Raw genomic sequence first — 20124 nt, forward strand, 5'->3', positions numbered from 1 at the left:
AAAGTGTCTTATTCTTGAATTTCAGCCTAGAATTATTTGAGTCTCTGCAAATTTGTTTCTCTAGTAGAATCAGTTTAGCATATTACCTCAAAACATATGTCAAAATAAGTTTCAAGAGAGATTATTATGTGTATAAAATAGTAAAGAGATGAACTGGTAGGAGAGAGTAGATACATGGAAAATAAATAGGTTTAGATTTAAAATTATAATATTCTGCCTGGAAATAATTATAAGGCCATTGGTTAGAGTGGACCATCTTATAAAGTTCTACAAATTAGGCTTCTTAAAAAAATTTTTTAAATAAAAATTAGCCACCTAATACATAGAAAGAAACATAGAGAGGCTGCCAAAATGAGGAGACAAAGAAACATGGCCCAAATGAAAAAACAGGTCAAAAATCAAAAAAAAGAACTAAACAAAATGGAGAAAAGCAATCTATCAGATGTAGAGTCCAAAACACTCATAAGGATACTCAAGGAACTTAGTGAGGACCTCAACAACATAAAAAAGATCCAGTCAGAAACAAAGGATCCACAATTGAAATAAAGAAGAATGTACAGAGAAACAACAGTAGAGTGGATGAAGCCAAGAATCAAATCAGCAGTTTGGAACATAAGGAAGCAAAAAATAATCAGAACAACAAGAAGAAAAAAGAATCCAAAAAAATCGATGATAGTGTAAGTAGCATTTGGGACAACTTCAGGTGTTCCAACATTCACATCATAGGGGTGCCAGAAGGAGAAGAGAAAGAGAAAGAAATTGGAAATCTATTTGAAAAAATAATGAAAGAAAACTTCCCTAACTTGGTGAAGGAAGGAGACATACAAGTCCAGGACACACAAGATGGATGCCAAGAGGACCGCTCCAAGACATATCCATAATTAAAATGCCAGAGGTAAAGACAAAGAGAGACTCTTAAAAGCAGCAAGAGAAAAGCAATTAGTTACCTACAGGTGAGTTCCCATAAGCCTGTCAGCTGATTTCTCAAAGTGACTTAGCAGGCCAGAAGGAAATGGCAAGAAATATTCAGTCATAGAAAGTGGGGACTTAGAGCCAAGATTGCTCTACCTTGGAAAACCATCATTTAGAATCAAAGGGCAGATAAAGAGCTTCCCAGACAAGAGAAAACTAAATGAGTTCATCATCACCAAACCATTATTATATGAAATGTTAAAGGGGCTATAATTTAAGAAAAAGAAGATGATCAAAACTGTGAACAACAAAATGTCAATAAATGCATATGTATCAATGATTGAATCTAAAGAACAAACTAAGGAAAGAAGAACAGAGACAGAATCATGGATACAGAGAGCATTTTGATGGTTGCCAGATGGGAGGGGTTGTGGGGGAATGGGTGAAGAGGTGAGGGGATTAAGAAGTACAAATTGGTAGTTACAGAGTAGCCATGGGTATGTAAAGTACAGTATAGGAAATGGAGTAGCCAAAGGACTTACACACATGACCCATTGACATAAACAATGATGTGAGGATTGCCTGAAGGAGGTGGGGGTGCTGGGTGGAGGAAAGAAAAGGGGGAAATATTGGGACAACTGTGATAGCATAGTCAATAAAATATACTTTAAAAAATAGACTTTGGAAAAGGAGGTGATGAGGAATCTTACTATAGTTAACTCAGTTATATATAAATTTCAAATACAGCTAAGGAGCTAAATGAAATTATCCCCCAAATAGCAAATAGTGGCTCAGTTTTGTTTATTGGTTTGTTATTCCTCTGTATTTATCATATAGTATCATTCCAAGAGACTACGGATTTATGCTACTGCTGACATGACATAAGTACTTGTTTTTTAAATGGCTGCATAATATTTATGGGTTTGTATGATGATTTCTTTAATCAATCTTTTCCCTGTCATTGGATATTTACATTATTTCTAGTCTTGCAACATGTGCATGAGTTACCTACATTTTGGATCATTGCCTCTATAAAATAAATTAGTAGTGAATTAATTATTCCTAACTTTATTCAAGAAAAGTCATATAAAATTTTGTTTAAATTTGGCTAAATTATTCTTTAAGGTAAAGATAACTTCTCACTTAAATTTAGCTTTCATTAAAAGTAAGAGTTGGCATTAGATTAGAATTGTGGTGCTCAACTTGGGTGTTGGTGGGTTATATTTGTGGTAAATGTTGCTGTCCAGGGACATTTCGAAATTCCTGAAGAGACTTTTCTTGGTGATAGCTAGGAGGTAGGATACTACTGATGTCTAATGATAGAGGCCAGGGATGCTACTCCTAAACATTCTGTAATGCACAGGACAGCCCCCCAAATAAAGAATTATCCAGCCTGAAATATCTGTAATGCTGAGGTTGAGAAATCTTGGATCATCAGGTTTTACTACTGACAGGAAACATTCTTGGTCTAAATGTTGAACACAACTGTAGTCTGGGCCCTCTGCTATAGAAAGGGAGTGTTGTAGGATCAGAACTTCAGTAGAGGCTGATTTTGCCTAATATGGTAGTGAATAGCTCAATGCTTGCCTTCCTGTTACCATTTTGAGAAATACTATGTATTTTATTGCTTGTATAAAGTTCTTATAAAATTATTTATTTTTATGTCTTGGGTATTCCTGAATGCTTTATCAGTGTCAGATCTATTTTTGTTGTGATTTGGTTATATCGTGTGTGTTATTTACAGACTTGCATCTAGCTTCATGGGAAAGAAAATCAAGCTTAATATCTGACATAACAAAGAGGGCTTATTTTTCTCATGTAATGAAAATTCTGAAGGTAGGAGACCAGAGCTGTTACTGAGGCTTGTGATGTCATTGATTACCAATTTTCCTCTATTTCTACTTAGCCTTCCTTAGAATACACTTCTTATCTTACAGTCACAGGACGGTTTCTCCCTATTCCTACCTCTCATCCCTTCACATCAAAACCTGTACTGTGGGCAGGCAGAAGTGAGAATGACACGGGTCTACTGGGTCAGTTCTTTCTATAAAAGTTTTCTTGCAACCAAACCCAGTGATTTCTTCTTACTCCCATTGGCCAGAACTGTGTTGCATGACCATTCTTAGCTCTCAGGAGGCTGGGCAATACAGGTTTTTAGTCGGGCTTATTTTAAGTCAGAAAATAAAACCAAAAACCTTTAGTTAGAAAGAATGAATATTGGAATGGGCAACTAATATGTACCTTTGGAGTGATACTTTAAAGTATTGGGGGTTCTTATATGAGAACAAATAGTAACATCGGAGATTTGAGAGAATAGACTCTGTAAAGAGTTTTTGGTTTTGTTTTTGATAATTGAGAAAACAAACAAAATGTGTATCTTAACCCCAAGTACTTGGCTGTTTTAAGGTGTTTTATAAATTAAAATCTCTTCCCTACCCCTGTACTTGGAACCCACTCTATTTTATGTTATTTTTTTGCAATATCAATTATGATTTATTATAGTATACACAAATAAATGTATTTCTTTACGCTAAAAATTGGAATCTACTGACAAATAAGACTTAACTCTGGAAAATAGGTGTATATGCATAAGAGAAGTATTAAAGAAAGGCTGGTATAATAGAGTTCTAACTTCTTTGCCATTGTTAATTTTTTTAATTAAAAAATTATATATTCTGGATATTAATCTTTCATCAGGTATTTGATTTGCATCTATTTTCTCCCATTCCATGGGTTGCAACAACTTTTTGATGTGATTTAAATACTATAAGCATTCTATTATATTAATATTTATTAGTATTTTAGCTAGTTTATTTTAAAATAGCATATGAACTAAAGAATACATGAATGAATATGTGGTTTAAAGTTCAAATGGCACAAAAGGTCTATAATAAAAAGCAGTTAAAAGGACAGAAGTTTACTTTGGAAAGAAAGAGACAGGGGTAGGGTAGGGTAAAGCCTTTAGCTGTATCTGATGTTTTATTCAGATGTGTCAAAAATGCTAACCATGTTTAATCTTACTAGTGGTAACATGGCTGTCATATTATCTGTATTTTTCTGTTTGAAATATTTCATAATTAAAACACTTTTAGTTACATAAATCTCTAACCTTCCCCAGATGTCCTGTTCCACAGTATTCCTCTCCAGAAATTACAAATTTGTCTCTTTCTAGAATTACTCATTGTATTCTCAGGCATATTTATGTTTGAGTGGAGTTCATCCCTCCCGTGGGAGCATACTTAACATATTCTTTGTACATTTTTTTTCACTACATAGTATATATCTTTTAGATTCTATATCGATGTATTTTCATGGTTCACATGTATAATATTCCAGTGCATTGGTGCATTATAACTTACATCACTAGTTCATTCCTGAAGGACGTTTAGGTTGTTAGTTTTTCACAATTATGTAGAGTGAATATCCTTGTGCATAATTGTTTGCACACAGGTATGTGATTATATGTGATACAGATTTCTGGCAGTGAAATTAGTGGGTCAAATTTATGATCTTACCAAATTGTTCTTAAAAACCATATTGGCGTACATTCTGTCAATAATGTATGAGACTCTTTTTTACCCTCTCTCACCTGCATAGTGTTAATCAGAATTTTTTATTCTTGCCAATCTGTTTTCTCTGCACTTGATACAGAGGAGCTGTCAACAGAAGAATTATGTTTTAGTATTATTTTAAATTAATATTCCCCTTTTTTGTCAGTTACTAACTTGCAATATAAAATTATCTGTTACATGACTTTGTAGAGTTTTTACTCTTCATAGAGTGTTTCAGGTAATGCAAACAAATATAAGCCTATACTTGAATGTGTTTAATTATACATATGAAATTTATTTTTTGACATTTTAAAACATTTATAATTAAATGTGGAAATGGTTGAAGATTTTTTTTGCTTTTCAATCAGCCACAGTAATTTGTTATAATGTGCTTTCGTGGAAAAGTATTTGAAACTGAAATGTAATATGGATGACTAACTTATGTGAGGCTGGTATAACTTTGGTACTAAAACTGAATAAATCATTAGAAAAGAAAATTAATAGTCATTTCAACATAAAAACACAGATATATACATGTTTTTGTAATGGTGGTACATCCAGACAGTGGAAGGTTATTCTCTTTTTTTTTTTGTAGAATGCTATTTCGCCACTAAAAAGACATGAGCTTTAAACCATGAGAAGACATTGAAGAACCTTAAATGCATATAATTAGTGAAAATCTATTACCATAGTTCAACACATTATCAGATTAAAGGAGAAAAGCTATAGGATCATCTCCATGAATGCAGGGAAAACACTGAATAAAATTCAGTACTCATTCATGATTAAAACAAAAATTTTTAGCAAACTAGAAATTGAAAAGAAACTTCTTAACCTGAGAAGGGTATTCACCAAAAACCTAAAGCAGTGTTACACTTTGTGGTTACACCTTAGAAGCAGTTCATTCAAAATCAGGGATAAAAATATTTATTCGCCTATGAATAGGAGGTCCTAGCCAATGTAATCAGATTAGAAGAAGAAACGAGGCATGAATAATATGACGTACAAAGTATAAGGAAAAAAGAGAATTATCACTGCTGATACTGAGAAATTCAGAACCAGCTACAAAATGCTAGAGAGCTCAGCAGTATTGTTAGATATGACAGTAGCATTAAAAAGTCAGCAAAAAAAAAACCCAATTGTAATGTGTGTGTATAGTGTGTGTTTCTGTTTTTCTGTGTGGCAGGTTGCATTTTCCAAAATGGCTGTACCAACATATTTTGGATCTGTGTGCTCTTTGCACAATGTGATTGAGATTCTTCCTGTTGAGAGGTGCTCTGTGTCCCCTTGTATTTTGAAAGGCTGAATGAGTAAAAACATGAACTAAAAAGTTAACTGTTCTAGGGCTGGTAGGGGTGGTGGCAGGCAACAGGTTAGGGAACCCACAGTAAGAATGTTCATCAATAAATTACTAGAATAATTTATTTATGCTTAATTTGTAAAACTGTCTGGTGCCTAACTTTTAAAATACGTTTTCTCACATGTGGTAGTGTGAGCAAAAGTCCATCCAAATTTTTGCTGTTAATGCACAATTTTTTTGGTATGTTTATTTTTACCTGAATTCTTTGAATTATATTTCCTATGAGAGAAAAAAAAAAACTGCTGATGTTGGATACAAGTAGCTGAGTGCCTAATGCAGGCATAACCTCACAGAATTTCTCTCATAGAGTAATACAGTGAATGATAAGTGTCATAAAATGAGTCTTGGGCCTAGTGGTTGTTGCTAAATAAGCATTTATGGCTCTAGAAATAAAATTTGAGGATATTTCTGGACTCCAAGTAAAAGTTACATGTCATGAAGAAATAGATTAAATTTTGAGATAGAAACTGAAATATAGATATTACTGAGAGTTTAGACAGAAATTTGAGTATGATGTAATCTTAGATACCTCCATTGCATTAATTCTATATGACATGAAGAGTTTAATGTTGCCTTGTAAGGGTTGAATATAGTGTGACAGTAAATATATCAAGAGCAAAGACTTTGGTGCCTGAAGGACTTTGGTTCAGTCCTTGGGTCTGTCACTTAATAGCTTTGTGACCGTTAGCAGGTTGTTTGACTATCATCCCTCACATATAAAATAGAGAAGATAATTGTTCCCATTGGTATTGTGAGAATTGAATGAGATAACGTAGATAGTGTGCTTTGCATAGTACTTGGCATATCATAAGTGCTCAATAAATGTTATTTTATAATGGTTAGGAAAGTATCTGTTTTGCTATATAAAATTTAAGAGGAATATTAAAATATATTTTTGTTGTTTTAAGGAAATTCGCAGTGAGTCCCATGACTATCCTCATAGAGTGGCCAAGTTTCCAGAAAACAGAAATCGAAACAGATACAGAGATGTAAGCCCATGTAAGTACCCATTGGTTTTTGTGCATATTTGTTTGTTGGTTTGTTTCAGAAGGCAGGATACAGTGAAAAAGGTTTCGGGTCAGGGTTGATAAGTACAGTAGTAATTTTTTATATTAACACAATACACATTCAAGGCATAGAATACTAGAAGGAAGAAAATTGCCCATAATTATTTCATCTACACAGCCACCATTATTTGATATATTTTCTTTCTTTCTTGTTTTAATTCATCAGGATTTTTTAAAAAGATTATATTTATTTATTTTTAGACCGAGGGAAAGAGAGGGAGAGACACATCAATGTGTGGTTGCCTCTCGCATGCCCCCGACTGGGGTCCTGGCCTGCAACGCAGGCATGTGCCCTGATTGGGAATTGAACCAGTGACCCTTTGGTTTGCAGGCTAGCCCCCAATCCACTGAGCTACACTAGCCAGGGCTATTTAAAGATACTTTCCATCAATCTTTTTTCTTTTCTTCTGCATAATTTTTCTTTCTTTAAAATAATTGTAATCTTGTATGTGTGTATGTGTATATTCATGCATACATACTTTGTTTTCATATTATTCCATAGACTTTATTAGTATTACTTAAATATTAATTGGTATAGTTTGTCTCTTCTACCCCAAATTAAAAAACTAGTATGTACTTACTGTAGAAAACTTTTAAAACACAGAACTGTATAAACCCCACAATCTAAAAACAAAAATCTTTTGGGTTTATATTCTTTTGATACTTATTTTCTGTCAAAATGTATACATATATTCTCTTAAATTCAAAATTAGAATCTTGCACATACTAATTATAGCTGTTTTTCTACTTAACCATTTTTGTACCATAAACATTCTTTTCAATGGCTGTACTAGTGGCTTTTGATAATTCCATTCTTTTCAAATAACAGTCCCCCATGGGTCATTGTTTAGATTCTGATATATATACACACACCAACACCCACAATTTTGTGAACAATTGTAATACCAGGGTTTTAGATATGTGTTCATTGTTAGATGGTGTTTTTTTGTTCTGATTGATATCACTTGATCAGATATTAAATTAGTTGTCTTATCACTCCAAAATGTTTCCCCATGTTTGATTTTAGTGGGCTAAACTTAAGTATTCTCCTTTAGGCTGCTTATTAGTAGGGACGTTAAAAAAATACTGAATCTATTTTGGTTTCAGCTTGTTTGTGTTGTGGTTCCTTCCTCTAGTTGATTAGTGTTCCAAGTCCTCCTGTATAGACTGAATAGATTCACTTTATTCAAGGCTATATTGTATACCTTTACAGACGATGTATTCCTTTCTTAAAAGTATATTTTATTGATTATGCTGTTACAGTTGTCCCATTTTTTTCTCCCCTTTATCCCCCTCTGCCCTGCAACCCCGCCTCCCTCCAACATTCCCCGCTTTAGTCCCTGTCCATGGGCTGTGCATATACGATTTTCGGCTTCTTCATTTCCTATACTATTCCTGACTTCCCCCTATTTTTTGCCTACCATTTATACTTCTTATACTCTGTACCTTTTCCCCCATTCTTGCCCCTCCTCCTCCCCACTGATAACCTTCCATGTGATCTCCATTTCTGTGATTTTATTCCTGTTCTAGTTGTTTGCTTAGTTTGTTTTTGGTTTTGATTTTTAGATTCATTTGTTGATAGTTGTGAGTTTGTTGTCATTTTACTGTTCATATTTTTGATCTTCTTCTACTTCTTAGATAAGTCCCTTTAACATTTCATATAATAAGGACTTGGTGATGATGAACTCCTTTAACTTGACCTTATCTGGGAAGCACTTTATCTGCCCTTCATTCTAAATGATAGCTTTGCTGGATAGAGTATTCTTGGATATAGGTCCTTGCCTTTCCTGACTTCAAATACTTCTTTCTAGCCCCTTCTTGCCTGCAAAGTTTCTTTTGAGAAATCAGTTGATAGTCTTATGGTAACTCCTTTGTGGGTAACTTTCCATTCCTCTTGCTGCTTTTAAGATTCTGTACTTGTCTTGAATCTTAGGCAATTTAATGATGATGTGCCTTGGTGTGTTCCTCCTTGGGTCTAACTTCTTTAGGACTCTCTCAGCTCCCTTGGCTTCCTGGAAGTTTATTTCCTTCACCAGATTGGGGAAGTTTTCCTTCATTATTTGTTTGAATAAGTTTTTGATTTCTTGCTCTTGCTCTTCTCCTTCTGGCACCCCTATGATTTGGATGTTGGAATGTTTAAAGTTGTCCCAGAGGTTCCTAAGCCTCTCCTCATTTTTCTGAATTCTTGTTTCTTCATGCTTTTCTGGTTGAATGTTTACTTCTTCCTTCTGCTCCAAATCATTGATTTGAGTCCCGGTTTCCTTCCCTTCACTGTTGGTTCCCTGTATATTTTTCTTCATTTCACTTTGCATAGCCTTCACTTTTTCCTTTACTTTCTGACCATACTCAGCCATTTCTGTGAGCTTCCTGGTTACCAGTGCTTTGAACTTTGCATCTGATAGGTTGGCTATCTCTTCATTGCTTAGTTCTGTTTTTGGAGCTTTGATGTGTTCTTTCATTTGGGCCATATTTTTTGTCTCTGTGTGCCTGTTACTTAGTAAGTGACAGAGCCTTAGGTATTCGCCAGGGTGGGTCAACCCATGTCGTTCCATTGTGGTGCTGTGTGTAGGGGAGGGGTCTTGCTCAGCTCTTGGTTGGCTTTCAATCACTTCCTCCACTACCCACAAGCAAATTGGGCCCTTCTGGTGCTAATTCCCAGGTATGTCGTTTTGTGTATGCTCTAGGACACTGTGGGTCTCTCTCTCCAACCAACTCTCCTGTGAGGCTGGGAGTTTCTCCTGCCAGCACAATTCCCACCAGTTTTTACTGGCAGAGGTTTCGAGTCTTCATTTCCTCACGCTGGAACCCTGGTTTGCACAGTACGTCTTGTTCCCCTTTTGTTCCTCCCAGTTTATCCACACTCGAATGTGGGGCTGCCTAGTTGGCAGGCTGCCATCTCACCCACCCGGCGGTGTAGCCACTGCCTTGTTGGGAGACTTCTCTGCTCCAGCTGCCTGTCCCCGCCCCTGCTACCAGTCCGAATGAATGTCTCTTTAATTCCTTGGTTGTTGGACTTCCATACAGTTCAATTCTGGCCATTCTGGGGTTTTTTTATTTGTTTTTAAATTTGATGTTGTCCTTCTGATGGAGGACTGGTAAGTTTAGATGATGTATTCCTTGTTGGTGAGTATAGATATAAACTGAAAATCTATCAAATACTGGAGGAAAAGTAAATATGTTTATTTTTCTATGCACAGAATATTTATGTTCATTCACCAAGTACATTTACATGAAGAGTGTATGGCTGATTTTGTACAAATCAAATGAAGTAATTGCATGTTTATGATAAACTTGCTTATTGTATATTGTTTCTCTTACATGTCTTTTTCCTCACCAGTTAGATGTGTTTGTAACATAGCTGTAAGCGTGTGGTTTTCCACTCTTCTTCAGTTGCAGCATACTTGAAATTATAACAGATTTCCTCCAGAACCTGTGGCTCACTGTGGCAACTGTTCTTGTGTGAGTGTATGTTCAGGGAATGGGGGTAAAGGCAGTAATTCTGACACTTAGGTACCCCTTTACCCTCTCCAAATTTCTGGTTGAGAATCACAGAGCTGGAGATTGATTCTCTTGTGTTTACTATGAGTTTTAGAGACAGTATTTTTCAGTTGTACACCTGCTTTGTTGCTTTTACTTAAAACGTAAAACTTTTTATTTTGATAATTGTAGATGTTCATTCAGTTGTAAAAATACTCAGAGATCCTGTATACCCTCATCCAGTTTCCCCCTGTGATAATATCTTGCATAACTATAGTAAAATAGCACAACCAGGAAACTGACATTGATACACGCACTCATTTGTGCATGTGTTTACTTCCCTGCAGTTTTATCACATGTGTAGATTCATGTGATCTCCACCATAGTCCAAATATTAACCAGTGGAACAGTTCCATCACGAGGTCCCCCCTGTAACCCTTGTGTGACCACGACCACCTTCCTTCCTCCCCCCTAAGTTCTGTGTTGCCTTTAATTTTTACATATCTCTTGTAATTGCAATCATTGGTTGTGAGAAGCTAGATTTGAATCCCCTCATTGGTTTTATTAAATCGATCTAAATGGAGGAATTTTTAAAAATTGGAACTGAGGCTTTTCTTTTTAAAGTAAAATATTTGCAACTTATATTACTCTCAAGTATACAGGTCCATAAAATTCTTGGGATTTTTCTCCTAAGCATTGGCTTCATGTTGGACATCTCCAGTTGAAGGTTGCAAGGAGACCTGTTTTACATTGTACTTACCAGCCTTGCCTCCATTCGTTCAGACTGTTCTTTCTGTGTGCCTTTTCAGGAAGAAGCCATTCATTCACCTTGTGTTTGTACATAGTATTAGGAAGAGGCGTTTCTTCCTGTGAGATGCTACTGTGGGCCTTCTCCTGCCACTTGGCCTCCCCTGCTGACTTTATTCCACAGTGTCCCTTCTAGCTGCACTCTGCTGTGAGCATGCCAGGCAGTGAATCCTCTATCCACTTCATCCTAGTGGAAGCCTGCCTCTCCCCTTAGTAAACTGTCTTTCTGTCTCTCAGGTGGGGGCTACTTGTTCTTGCTTCCTACATAACCAGTGAGTTTCCTACTCAAAGCCATTACTTTTCAACTTGCAAAATAAAATGATTTCCTCCAAGGCACTTCCTGTCCAGACACATCACATTATTGCCATTATATATATCGTCTCCTGACTTCATAGTTAGTCCCTGTCTCCCATCCTCTTCTCACACATTTGCAGATGGCATGAGTGCCAAGGATGCCATTCACTATCTTTTTCTTTGCCCTCCTCTTCTCCCAGTACCTTTTTCATTTTGGGTGATGTCATGTCTCTGGGAATGAGCTGTATGCCACTCTTGCCTTATAGTTCTCAGCCTATTCAGCTCTCAATCTTAAGTCATCTTCACCCCTGAAATCTTACACCAACTGCTACCCTGAGGGCTGCTTTTATTCTTTCTAGCTCTTTGACTTCATAAAACAGTTTCTTTGACCTTTTCCCTATATTATAGTATATTTCTTCCCTACCCTACTTATTACTTAATAACTTTCCTACTTTTTTTTTAAGATGTATTTATTTACTTTTAGAAAAGGAGGCAGGGAGGGAGAAAGAGAGGGAGGGAAACATCAATGTGTGGTTGCCTCTTGTGTGTCCCCAAGTGGGGACCTGGCCTACAACCCAGGCATGTGCCCGGACTGGGAATCGAACCAGCAATCGTTTGGTTCTCAGGCCGGCACTCAATCCACTGAGCCACACTGGCCAGGGCCTTACTGTTCTTATATATTTAAAATTAATTTCTGTGGACCTTTAATTCTACCCACCTTGTGAAACCTCAACCTTGAAATAATCAGTCATTTAGCTTATCTACCCTTTGGGCTACTGTGTGTGTGTCTAGAATAGACTCCTGTATTAGCTGGGCCTTGTGTTGCCTTGCTGTCCTCGCTAAGCCCACTGTCATTCTACTCTGGCCCTTCCCTGAGTAAACTATCACTCAGACACCACCCTCTCCCTCTCACCATTGTTAGAATATAATCTTGCCTCAGTTTTGCAGGAAAAAAATTTAAATCAGGAAATAACTCTCCAAATTCATGCTCTACCACCTGGAAACGTATTTCTATTTGCACTCATCTTTTGCTGAAGTCGCTGGAGAAAAGTCTTCCCTCTTGCTTCTCTAGGTTTGTATCCTGAATCCTCATTCCTCCTCATGGACCTTATTCTCTGTTGTCACTACTCTTCCTGTCTTCAGCCTCTTTCTCTTTAAACTCCTTTCCCTTATTTGAATGTGTTTCAGTTTTTTCCTGTTAACCCTCATATCTCACCTCAGTCCCCACTTTATTGCTTACATGGACATATGTACTTGCATGTGCACACACATAACATATGAACAAACAGAATCTTGAAACAATACACAATACTGTTTTTATTCCCATCTTTATTACCTACATATTCTTTAGGCCATGGTTCTACCCTAGACCCCCCACTTGAACTTTTATTCTAAAGTACTAATGGCTTTTCAGTTTTCAGATGCAATGAGGGTCACACCCCATTGGTTGCTTTACTGATCCCTCTGACTTTTGACATTGTTAACCATGCCTTCCTTCCATATCTCAAAATTTTACTCTTGCTTCTCTGGCTGATCACCCATTCTCAGAGCTTCTCTTCCTTAGTTTGCCTTTGTCTTTTTCAGGATTCTGTCTCCGTCTCTCCCTCCTTCTCACTCTAACACTTGTATGAATGATCTCATCTTCTATGCATTCAGTTACCATCTCTCTATTTGTGACTCCAAATCTCATCCACAGCCTCTAAGTCTCTCTTCTTAGCTAAATACCCACTTACGCAAGTCACCCATTTCTGTCTGGATGTCCTTATGGCCACCTCAGACTCAGTAAGTCTAGACACTGAGCTAGCATTCCTCCCTCATTCAATTCATCAGTCCCAACCCTAAAAACTGCTCATCTAGCTTTATTTCCATATTTATAAATGGTACCTCTGTTCACACATTTGCTGCAGCTAGAGACTCAGACTCCTTTCTCTCTCATTCAGCTCCCACATCTAGTTAGTAACTAAGTAATTACAATTTTATTTCCACAATATCTTTCAAATCTCATCTGTATTGTCTTCATACTATCTTGGTTCAGGGCCATACTGCTTCTTTCTTGGGTTATTATGACAGCCTTTTAATTAGCCTCTTTGTCTCCACTCTCTTTCCACTTCAGTCCATTCTCCATACAGTACCCAGAGTAATCTTTTTGTAATGCAAGTCTGTTTTCCACTCCCCTCTCCAATAGTGTTTCACAAGTTTCATGAAAAGTTAAAGTTGTTTAGCATTATCATAGAAGGCTTTTGGGAGACTGATCCTCTTTATATATCTCAAAATTTTTTTTTCTAGCCATTTTTCTGTAAATTAATCATTTTGGTAAAACTGAATCACTTAGAGTTCTTTCATTGTGACTAGATTTTGATACCTCAGTGTCTTCAAATATGTCTTCATTCCCTTTTTGTAATATCCTTCTCTCTCTGACCAACTTCAATCAAAGTCCTCTTCCTCCAGATACCATCTCAACTACCTCTTTCCGATATGTGTTATTCTCACAAAGTAGTGGAGGTCATGGAGGTGGTGACTCTCTTTCGCTAAATCCAGATACACACAAGAAAGTATATTTTTTAAAAACTCCCATGATGATACCTTTCCTATTAGACAGTCATTATATCATTTAAAAATGTACTTTTCATACATAGAATTTTATAGTAGTTTGTATCTTTTGGAAAACCTTCATTGCAAACCAGCTATGTATCTGACACTATGCTCTGAATGAAAGTACCATAAATAAATGCACCCTGCCCTTTAATAATTTACAGCAAAATGGGAGAGATACATACTTACTGTATTGTATATGTCATGAAGGTATGACAGTGTTTTGGTGGAGCTGAGGAGAGGCATTCGACTCTGCCTAGGGAGTTAGGGATGGCTTTGAAGAGAAGAAAAGGTATCCAGCTAGGTAGATAAAGAGGGCAAAAAAGGAATTGTTTTTTTTCTAAAATTTCAGAGTCCCAGATCTTGTCTAAATATGGATTCAGTAGGTTTGGAAATCTGTATTTTTAAGCAGTGTTTTTACACGATGCTTACATACCTTAGCTTGGCACCAGTCCTTAGACTGACATATAAAAACTATGGCAGGTTAGATAGTCCATAGTCCCTTACTGCTACAAAACAAGAAGATTCTCAATAAACATATTTTTAAACAAGTTGCTAGGTATAGAGAAAGTAAGGAAAACTTCAGGCTTCCTCTACTCCCTCCCTCTTAAAGAAAAAATCCCAGTAAATGGAAGAGCTACTCTGATTACAAATGCCTGTATCAGGTCTAAGATTTTATTTACCTAATAAAATAGTTTCAAGATATATTAATCATAAATGAATTCAATTATAGGAAGAAATTGACAAATTCATGTTAATGGACAATATTAATAAAGAAATAGAAGATTTGTACTACACAACTAAGCTTAATTTAATAATACAAATAGTAGATCCTTATGTCCAGCATTGGAGAATCCACATTTACATGTAATATTTATAAAAAATGGACCATTGACTAGGCTAAAGTAAATCTTAATTTGAGAATTGATGTCTTAGAGGCCACATTCTGTGTATACAACTAAATGATAGGTAACTAATAAAAATTAAACATTTCATATTTGAAGATTTTAAAATTTCTAAATTTGTGGATTAAGAAAAAGTCGTCATGGAACTTAAAAATACAAGTGAACAACACATAACATACTCCTGATATCAAAACTTGCATAGCAAAAACTACTACAAAGAAAATATACTGTCTTAAATGTTTGTATTAAAACAGAAGGTTGAAAATTAATGTATTAAGTTTCTAACCTAATTTAGAGTAAAAGTAACCAAATAAACACCAAAAAAAAAAAGCATAAAGGAAATAATACAAAAATAAAAGCAGACTAGCAATATATTGTTGGTACAATATAAAGGACCAACACAACCAAATGTTGATTCCTAGATAAGAGCAATAAACTCTGGCAAGATTGAGCAAGAAAAATAAGCAAAAGCTATAAAAGAAAGATGCATATAAAAATATTAGGAAAGAAAAGGGAAACATAAATACAGATGTAAAAATAATTAAAAAGCATATTGTATACTGCAAACAATTTTATGGTAATAAATGTGATCATTTAGAAGAAATGGCACAGACTTCAATAAAATATAACTTACCAAAACTGATTGAAGGAGAAGAGAGTCCAAATAGTTCTGTAACAGTTAAATAAATTGAGTTAACAGATAAAAATATTCCCACAAAGAAAACACTGGGCCTACCTGTTTTTACAGGTGTGTTTTATAAATAATACACACTCTGCCAGAGAATACTAAAAGAGAATCTTCCCAATTTGTTTTAATGGGGCTATTATATAACTTTGCTATCCAAACCAGAAAAGTTTACTAAGAGGAATAAGAGTTACAAGCATGTCTCCTTCATAAATATTAATGTAAAAATCCAAACAAAAGATTAGCTAATTGAATACAGCACTGTCTTTATTAAGTTTATTTTAAGAATATAAGGGTGACTTAACATTAGAAAACTTTATAAATGTCATTCACCAGAGTAACTGAATATCTCAATAGGCGCAATACAATTATTTAAAGTCAATTCTTGCCCTGGCCCTTGTGGCTTGATTGTAGTGTCTTCCTGTACATGAAGAGGTTGTGGGTTGGATTTCTGTTCAGGACACACACCTAGGTTGTGGGTTGGATTCTTAGTCAGGGCTTGTATGGTAAGCAGCCAGTTGTTGTTTCTCACTCACATCAGTGTTTCTCTCTGTCTTTCTCCCTCTCTCTCTCTCCACCCCCCCCCCCCCCGTCTCTCTCTCTCCCCCTCTCTCTCACGCACACACATTAATGAACATGTTTGGGTGAGGGTTGAATAAAAGTCAATTCTTGCTCATCATTAAAAACAAAACATGTAGCAAACAGGAAATAGAAGGGAACTTCTGAACTTCTGTACCCTAATATAAGAGACACAGTAGCATAACATAATAACGACATGGTAGAATCATTCTTTTGTAAAAAATAATATTTTATTTGTGGTATTACAGTTGTCAGAATTTTCTCATTTGCCCCCATTTACCCAGTCCACCCTACTCCCTCAGGCAATCCCCACACCATTGTCCTTGTCCGTTGGTCACGCATATATATGTTCTTTGGCTACTTCATTCTCTATACTGTACTTTACATCCCAAAACTATTCTATAACTACCAATTTGTACTTCCTAATCCCTTCACGTTTTTGCCCATCCCACCAACCCCCCTCCCATCTGACAACCATCAAAACGTTCTCTATGTCTGTGATTCTGTTTCTATTCTGCATTTATGTTTACTTTGTTTTTTAGATTCAATTGTTGATAGATGTGTATTTATTGCCTTTTTTATTGTTCATATTTTTGATCTTCTTCTTAAAGAAGACCCTTTAACATTTCATATAATACAGATTTGGTGGTGTTTTTCATCATGTTGGATATTTATCACCAATCCCTTTGAGTCTGCAAAATTTCTTTTTAGAGAAATTAGCTAAAGGTCTTATGGGAGCTCCCTTATAGGTTAACTGCTTTACTCTTGCTGCTTGTAAGATTCTCTCTTTGTCATTTTAACATTCACCTTTGGCATTTTAATTATGATGTGTCTTGGTGTGGGCCTCTTTGGGTTTATTTTGTTTGGAACTCTGTGCCCTTCCTGGGCTTGTATGTATATTTCCTTCAACAGATTAGGGAAGTTTTCTGTCATTATTTTTTCAAATACGTTTCAATTTCTTGCTCTCTCTCTTCACCTTGTGGCACAATGAAATGAATGTTAGCATGTTTTACGTTGTCCCAGAGGCTCTTTATACTATCCTCATTTTTTTTGTGTGTTCTTTTTTCTTCTTGCTGCTCTGATTGGGTGTCTTTTGCTTTCCTATATTCCAAATTGCTGATTTGATTCTTGGCTTCATCCACTCTATCGTTGATTCCCTGGAAATTGTTCTTTATTTCAAGTACTGTATCCTTTGTTTCTGACTGGACCTTTTTTATGCTGTTCACTTTCTCTCTCTCTTTTCTTTTTCCATTTTTTCTCTCTCCTTTATTCCCCTCCGCCCTCTACCCTCCCTCCCACCAGCATTCCATGTCCTTAGTCATGTCCATGAGTCATACGTATAAGTTCTTTGGCTTCTGCATTTCCTATACTATTATTAACCTCCCCCTGTCTATTTACTACCTACCATTGATGCTACTTATTCTCTGTACCTTTCCCCCTCCCTCCCCCTTCCACTCCCCTGCTAATAACCCTCCCTGTAATCTCCATTTCTGTGGTTCTGTTCCTGTTCTAGTTGTTTGCTTGGTTTGTGTGTGTGTGTGTGTGTGTGTTAAGGTTTGGTTGTTAATAGCTGAGTCTGTAGTCATTTTACTCTTGCTTTTAAGATTCTCTCCTTATTTTAAATCTTGGCTAATGTAATTATGATGTGCCTTGGTGTGTTCCTCCTTGGGTCCAGCTTCTTTGGGACTCTCTGAGCTTCCTGGACTTCCTGGAAGTCTATTTCCTTTGCTAGATTGGGGAAGTTCTCCTTCATTATTTGTTCAAATAAGTTTTCAATTCCTTGCTCTTCCTCTTCTCCTACTGGCACCCCTATGATTTGGATGTTGGAACATTTAAAGATGTCCTGGAGGTTCCTAAGCCTCTCCTCATTTTTTTGGATTCTTGTTTCTTCATTCTGTTCTGGTTGAATGCTGTATGTCCAGGAGAGGTTTGAGAGGGAACAGTGCCGCTTGCTCCGCTCTCTGCTGGTTTTCAGTCACTTTGCTGGCTACCCACAATCAAATTGGGCCCTTCTGGGGCTGGCGGCCAGGTGGGTAGTTTGTGTACATTCTAGGACCCTGTGGATCTCTCCAATGAACTCTTCTGTGAGCCTGGGAGTTTCTTGCACTGCCGCCTCAACCCCCACAGGTGTTTTCAGTCAGAGGCTTTGAGGCTTTATTTACTGGTGCTGGAACCCTGGGTTGTGCCGGGTATCTCGCATCCTAGTTGTTGCTCCCAGTTAATCTGCATGTGAATGTGGGACTGCCCAGTCTGCAAGCCACTGCCTTACCCAGTTCGTCAGCCGCTGCCTTGCCCACCCAGTCCTCCAGCCGCTGCCTTGCTGTGAGTCCTCTCCACCGGGCTGCCCATCTCCATCCCTCCTACTGTTCTGGATGAATGTTTCTTCTTTAACTCCTTGGTTGTCGGACTTCCATACAGTTCGATTTTCTGTCAGTTCTGGTTGTTTTTTGTTTTTAAATTTGTTGTTCTTCTTTTCATTGTGCAAGAAGGCACAGTGTGTCTACCTATGCTTCCATCTTTGCTGGAAGTTCCTATACTATTCTTAACCTTCCCCTATCTATTTTGTACCTACCATTTATGCTTCTTATTCTCTGTACTGTTTCCCCATTCTCCTGCCTCCCGCTGCCCACTGATAACTCTCCATGTGATCTCCATTTCCATCATTTTACTGTTCCTAATTTTGATCTTCTGTTTCTTAGATAAGTCCCTGTAACATTTCATATAATAAGGGCTTGGTGATGATGAACTCCTTTAACTTGAGCTTATCTGGGAAGCACTTTATCTGCCCTTCCATTCTAAATGATAGCTTTGCTGGAGAGAGTAATCTCGAATGTAGGTCCTTGCCTTTCATGACTTTACTTCTTTCTAGCCCCTTCTTGCCTGCAAAGTTTCTTTTGAGAAATCAGCTGATGGTCTTATGGGAACTCCTTTGTGGGTAACAGTCTCCTTTTCTCTTGCTGTTTTTAAGCTTCTCTCCTTATCTTTAATCTTTGGCGATTTAATTATAATGTCCCTTGGTGTGTGCTTCCTTGGATCTAACTTGTTTGGGACTCTGAGCTTCCTAGAGTTTTATGTCTTATTTCCTTCACCAGATTGGGGAAGTTTTCATTGTTATTTTTCAAACAAGGTTTCAATTTCTTGCTCTTGCTCTTCTCCTCCTGGCACCCCTATGATTTGGGCATTGGAATGTCTAAAGTTGTCCCACAGGGTCCTAAGCCTCCCATCATTTTTTTCATTTCTTGTTTCTTCATTCTGTTCCAGATTGTTGATTTGAGTCCTGGTTTCCTTTCCTACACTGTTGGTTCCCTGTATATGTTTCTTTATTTCATTTTTGCATAGCCTTCAGTTTTTCCTTTATTTTGTATATGTACACAATTATTTCTGTGAGTATCCTGATTATCAGTGTTTTGATCTCTGCATCTGATAGGTTGGCCGTCTCCTTGTCACTTAGTCCTTTTTCTTGAGTTTTGATGTGTTCTTTCATTTGCACCATATTTCTTTGTTTCAGTGCATCTGTTACGTAGTGAGGGGTGGAGCCGTAGATATTCACCAGGACAGGGCAACCCACTTCACCTGCATTGTGGCACTGTCTGTTGGGGAGGGGTTGGAGAGGGAACAGTGCTGCTTGCTCAGTTCATGTCCCACTTTTAGTTACTTCCCCACTACCCACAAGTGAATTGCACCCTTCAAGGTGTTGCCCTGGTGCTGATTCCTGGGTGAGTGGGCTTATGTATGTTGTAGGACACCGTGGACCCTTCAAGCAGACTTCCTGGGAGACTGGCAGTCTCTCCCACCACTGCATTCCCCAGGTTTGAGGCTTTATTTCTCCATGCTGTAACCCTGGGCTGTACGGTCTGTCTTGCTTCCCAGTTTTCCTCCGTGTATATCCCTACGC

At 37.0% G+C, this 20124-nt stretch overlaps 1 protein-coding gene across 4 annotated transcripts in view; it reads left to right on the forward strand.

The window, feature by feature from the left end:
* Nucleotides 1–20124, forward strand: part of PTPN2 (protein tyrosine phosphatase non-receptor type 2) — a 137964-nt gene that overhangs the window by 44193 nt on the left and 73647 nt on the right. For all 4 annotated transcript variants that reach the window (XM_045187778.2, XM_024580254.3, XM_024580255.3 and 1 more), the window contains exon 2: nucleotides 6732–6822. In XM_045187778.2, the coding sequence (XP_045043713.2) occupies nucleotides 6732–6822 (91 nt within the window). The remainder of the gene's footprint in view (nucleotides 1–6731; nucleotides 6823–20124) is intronic.

This window comes from Desmodus rotundus, chromosome 10 (assembly GCF_022682495.2).
Source record: "Desmodus rotundus isolate HL8 chromosome 10, HLdesRot8A.1, whole genome shotgun sequence".
Lineage (NCBI taxonomy): Eukaryota > Metazoa > Chordata > Mammalia > Chiroptera > Phyllostomidae > Desmodus > Desmodus rotundus.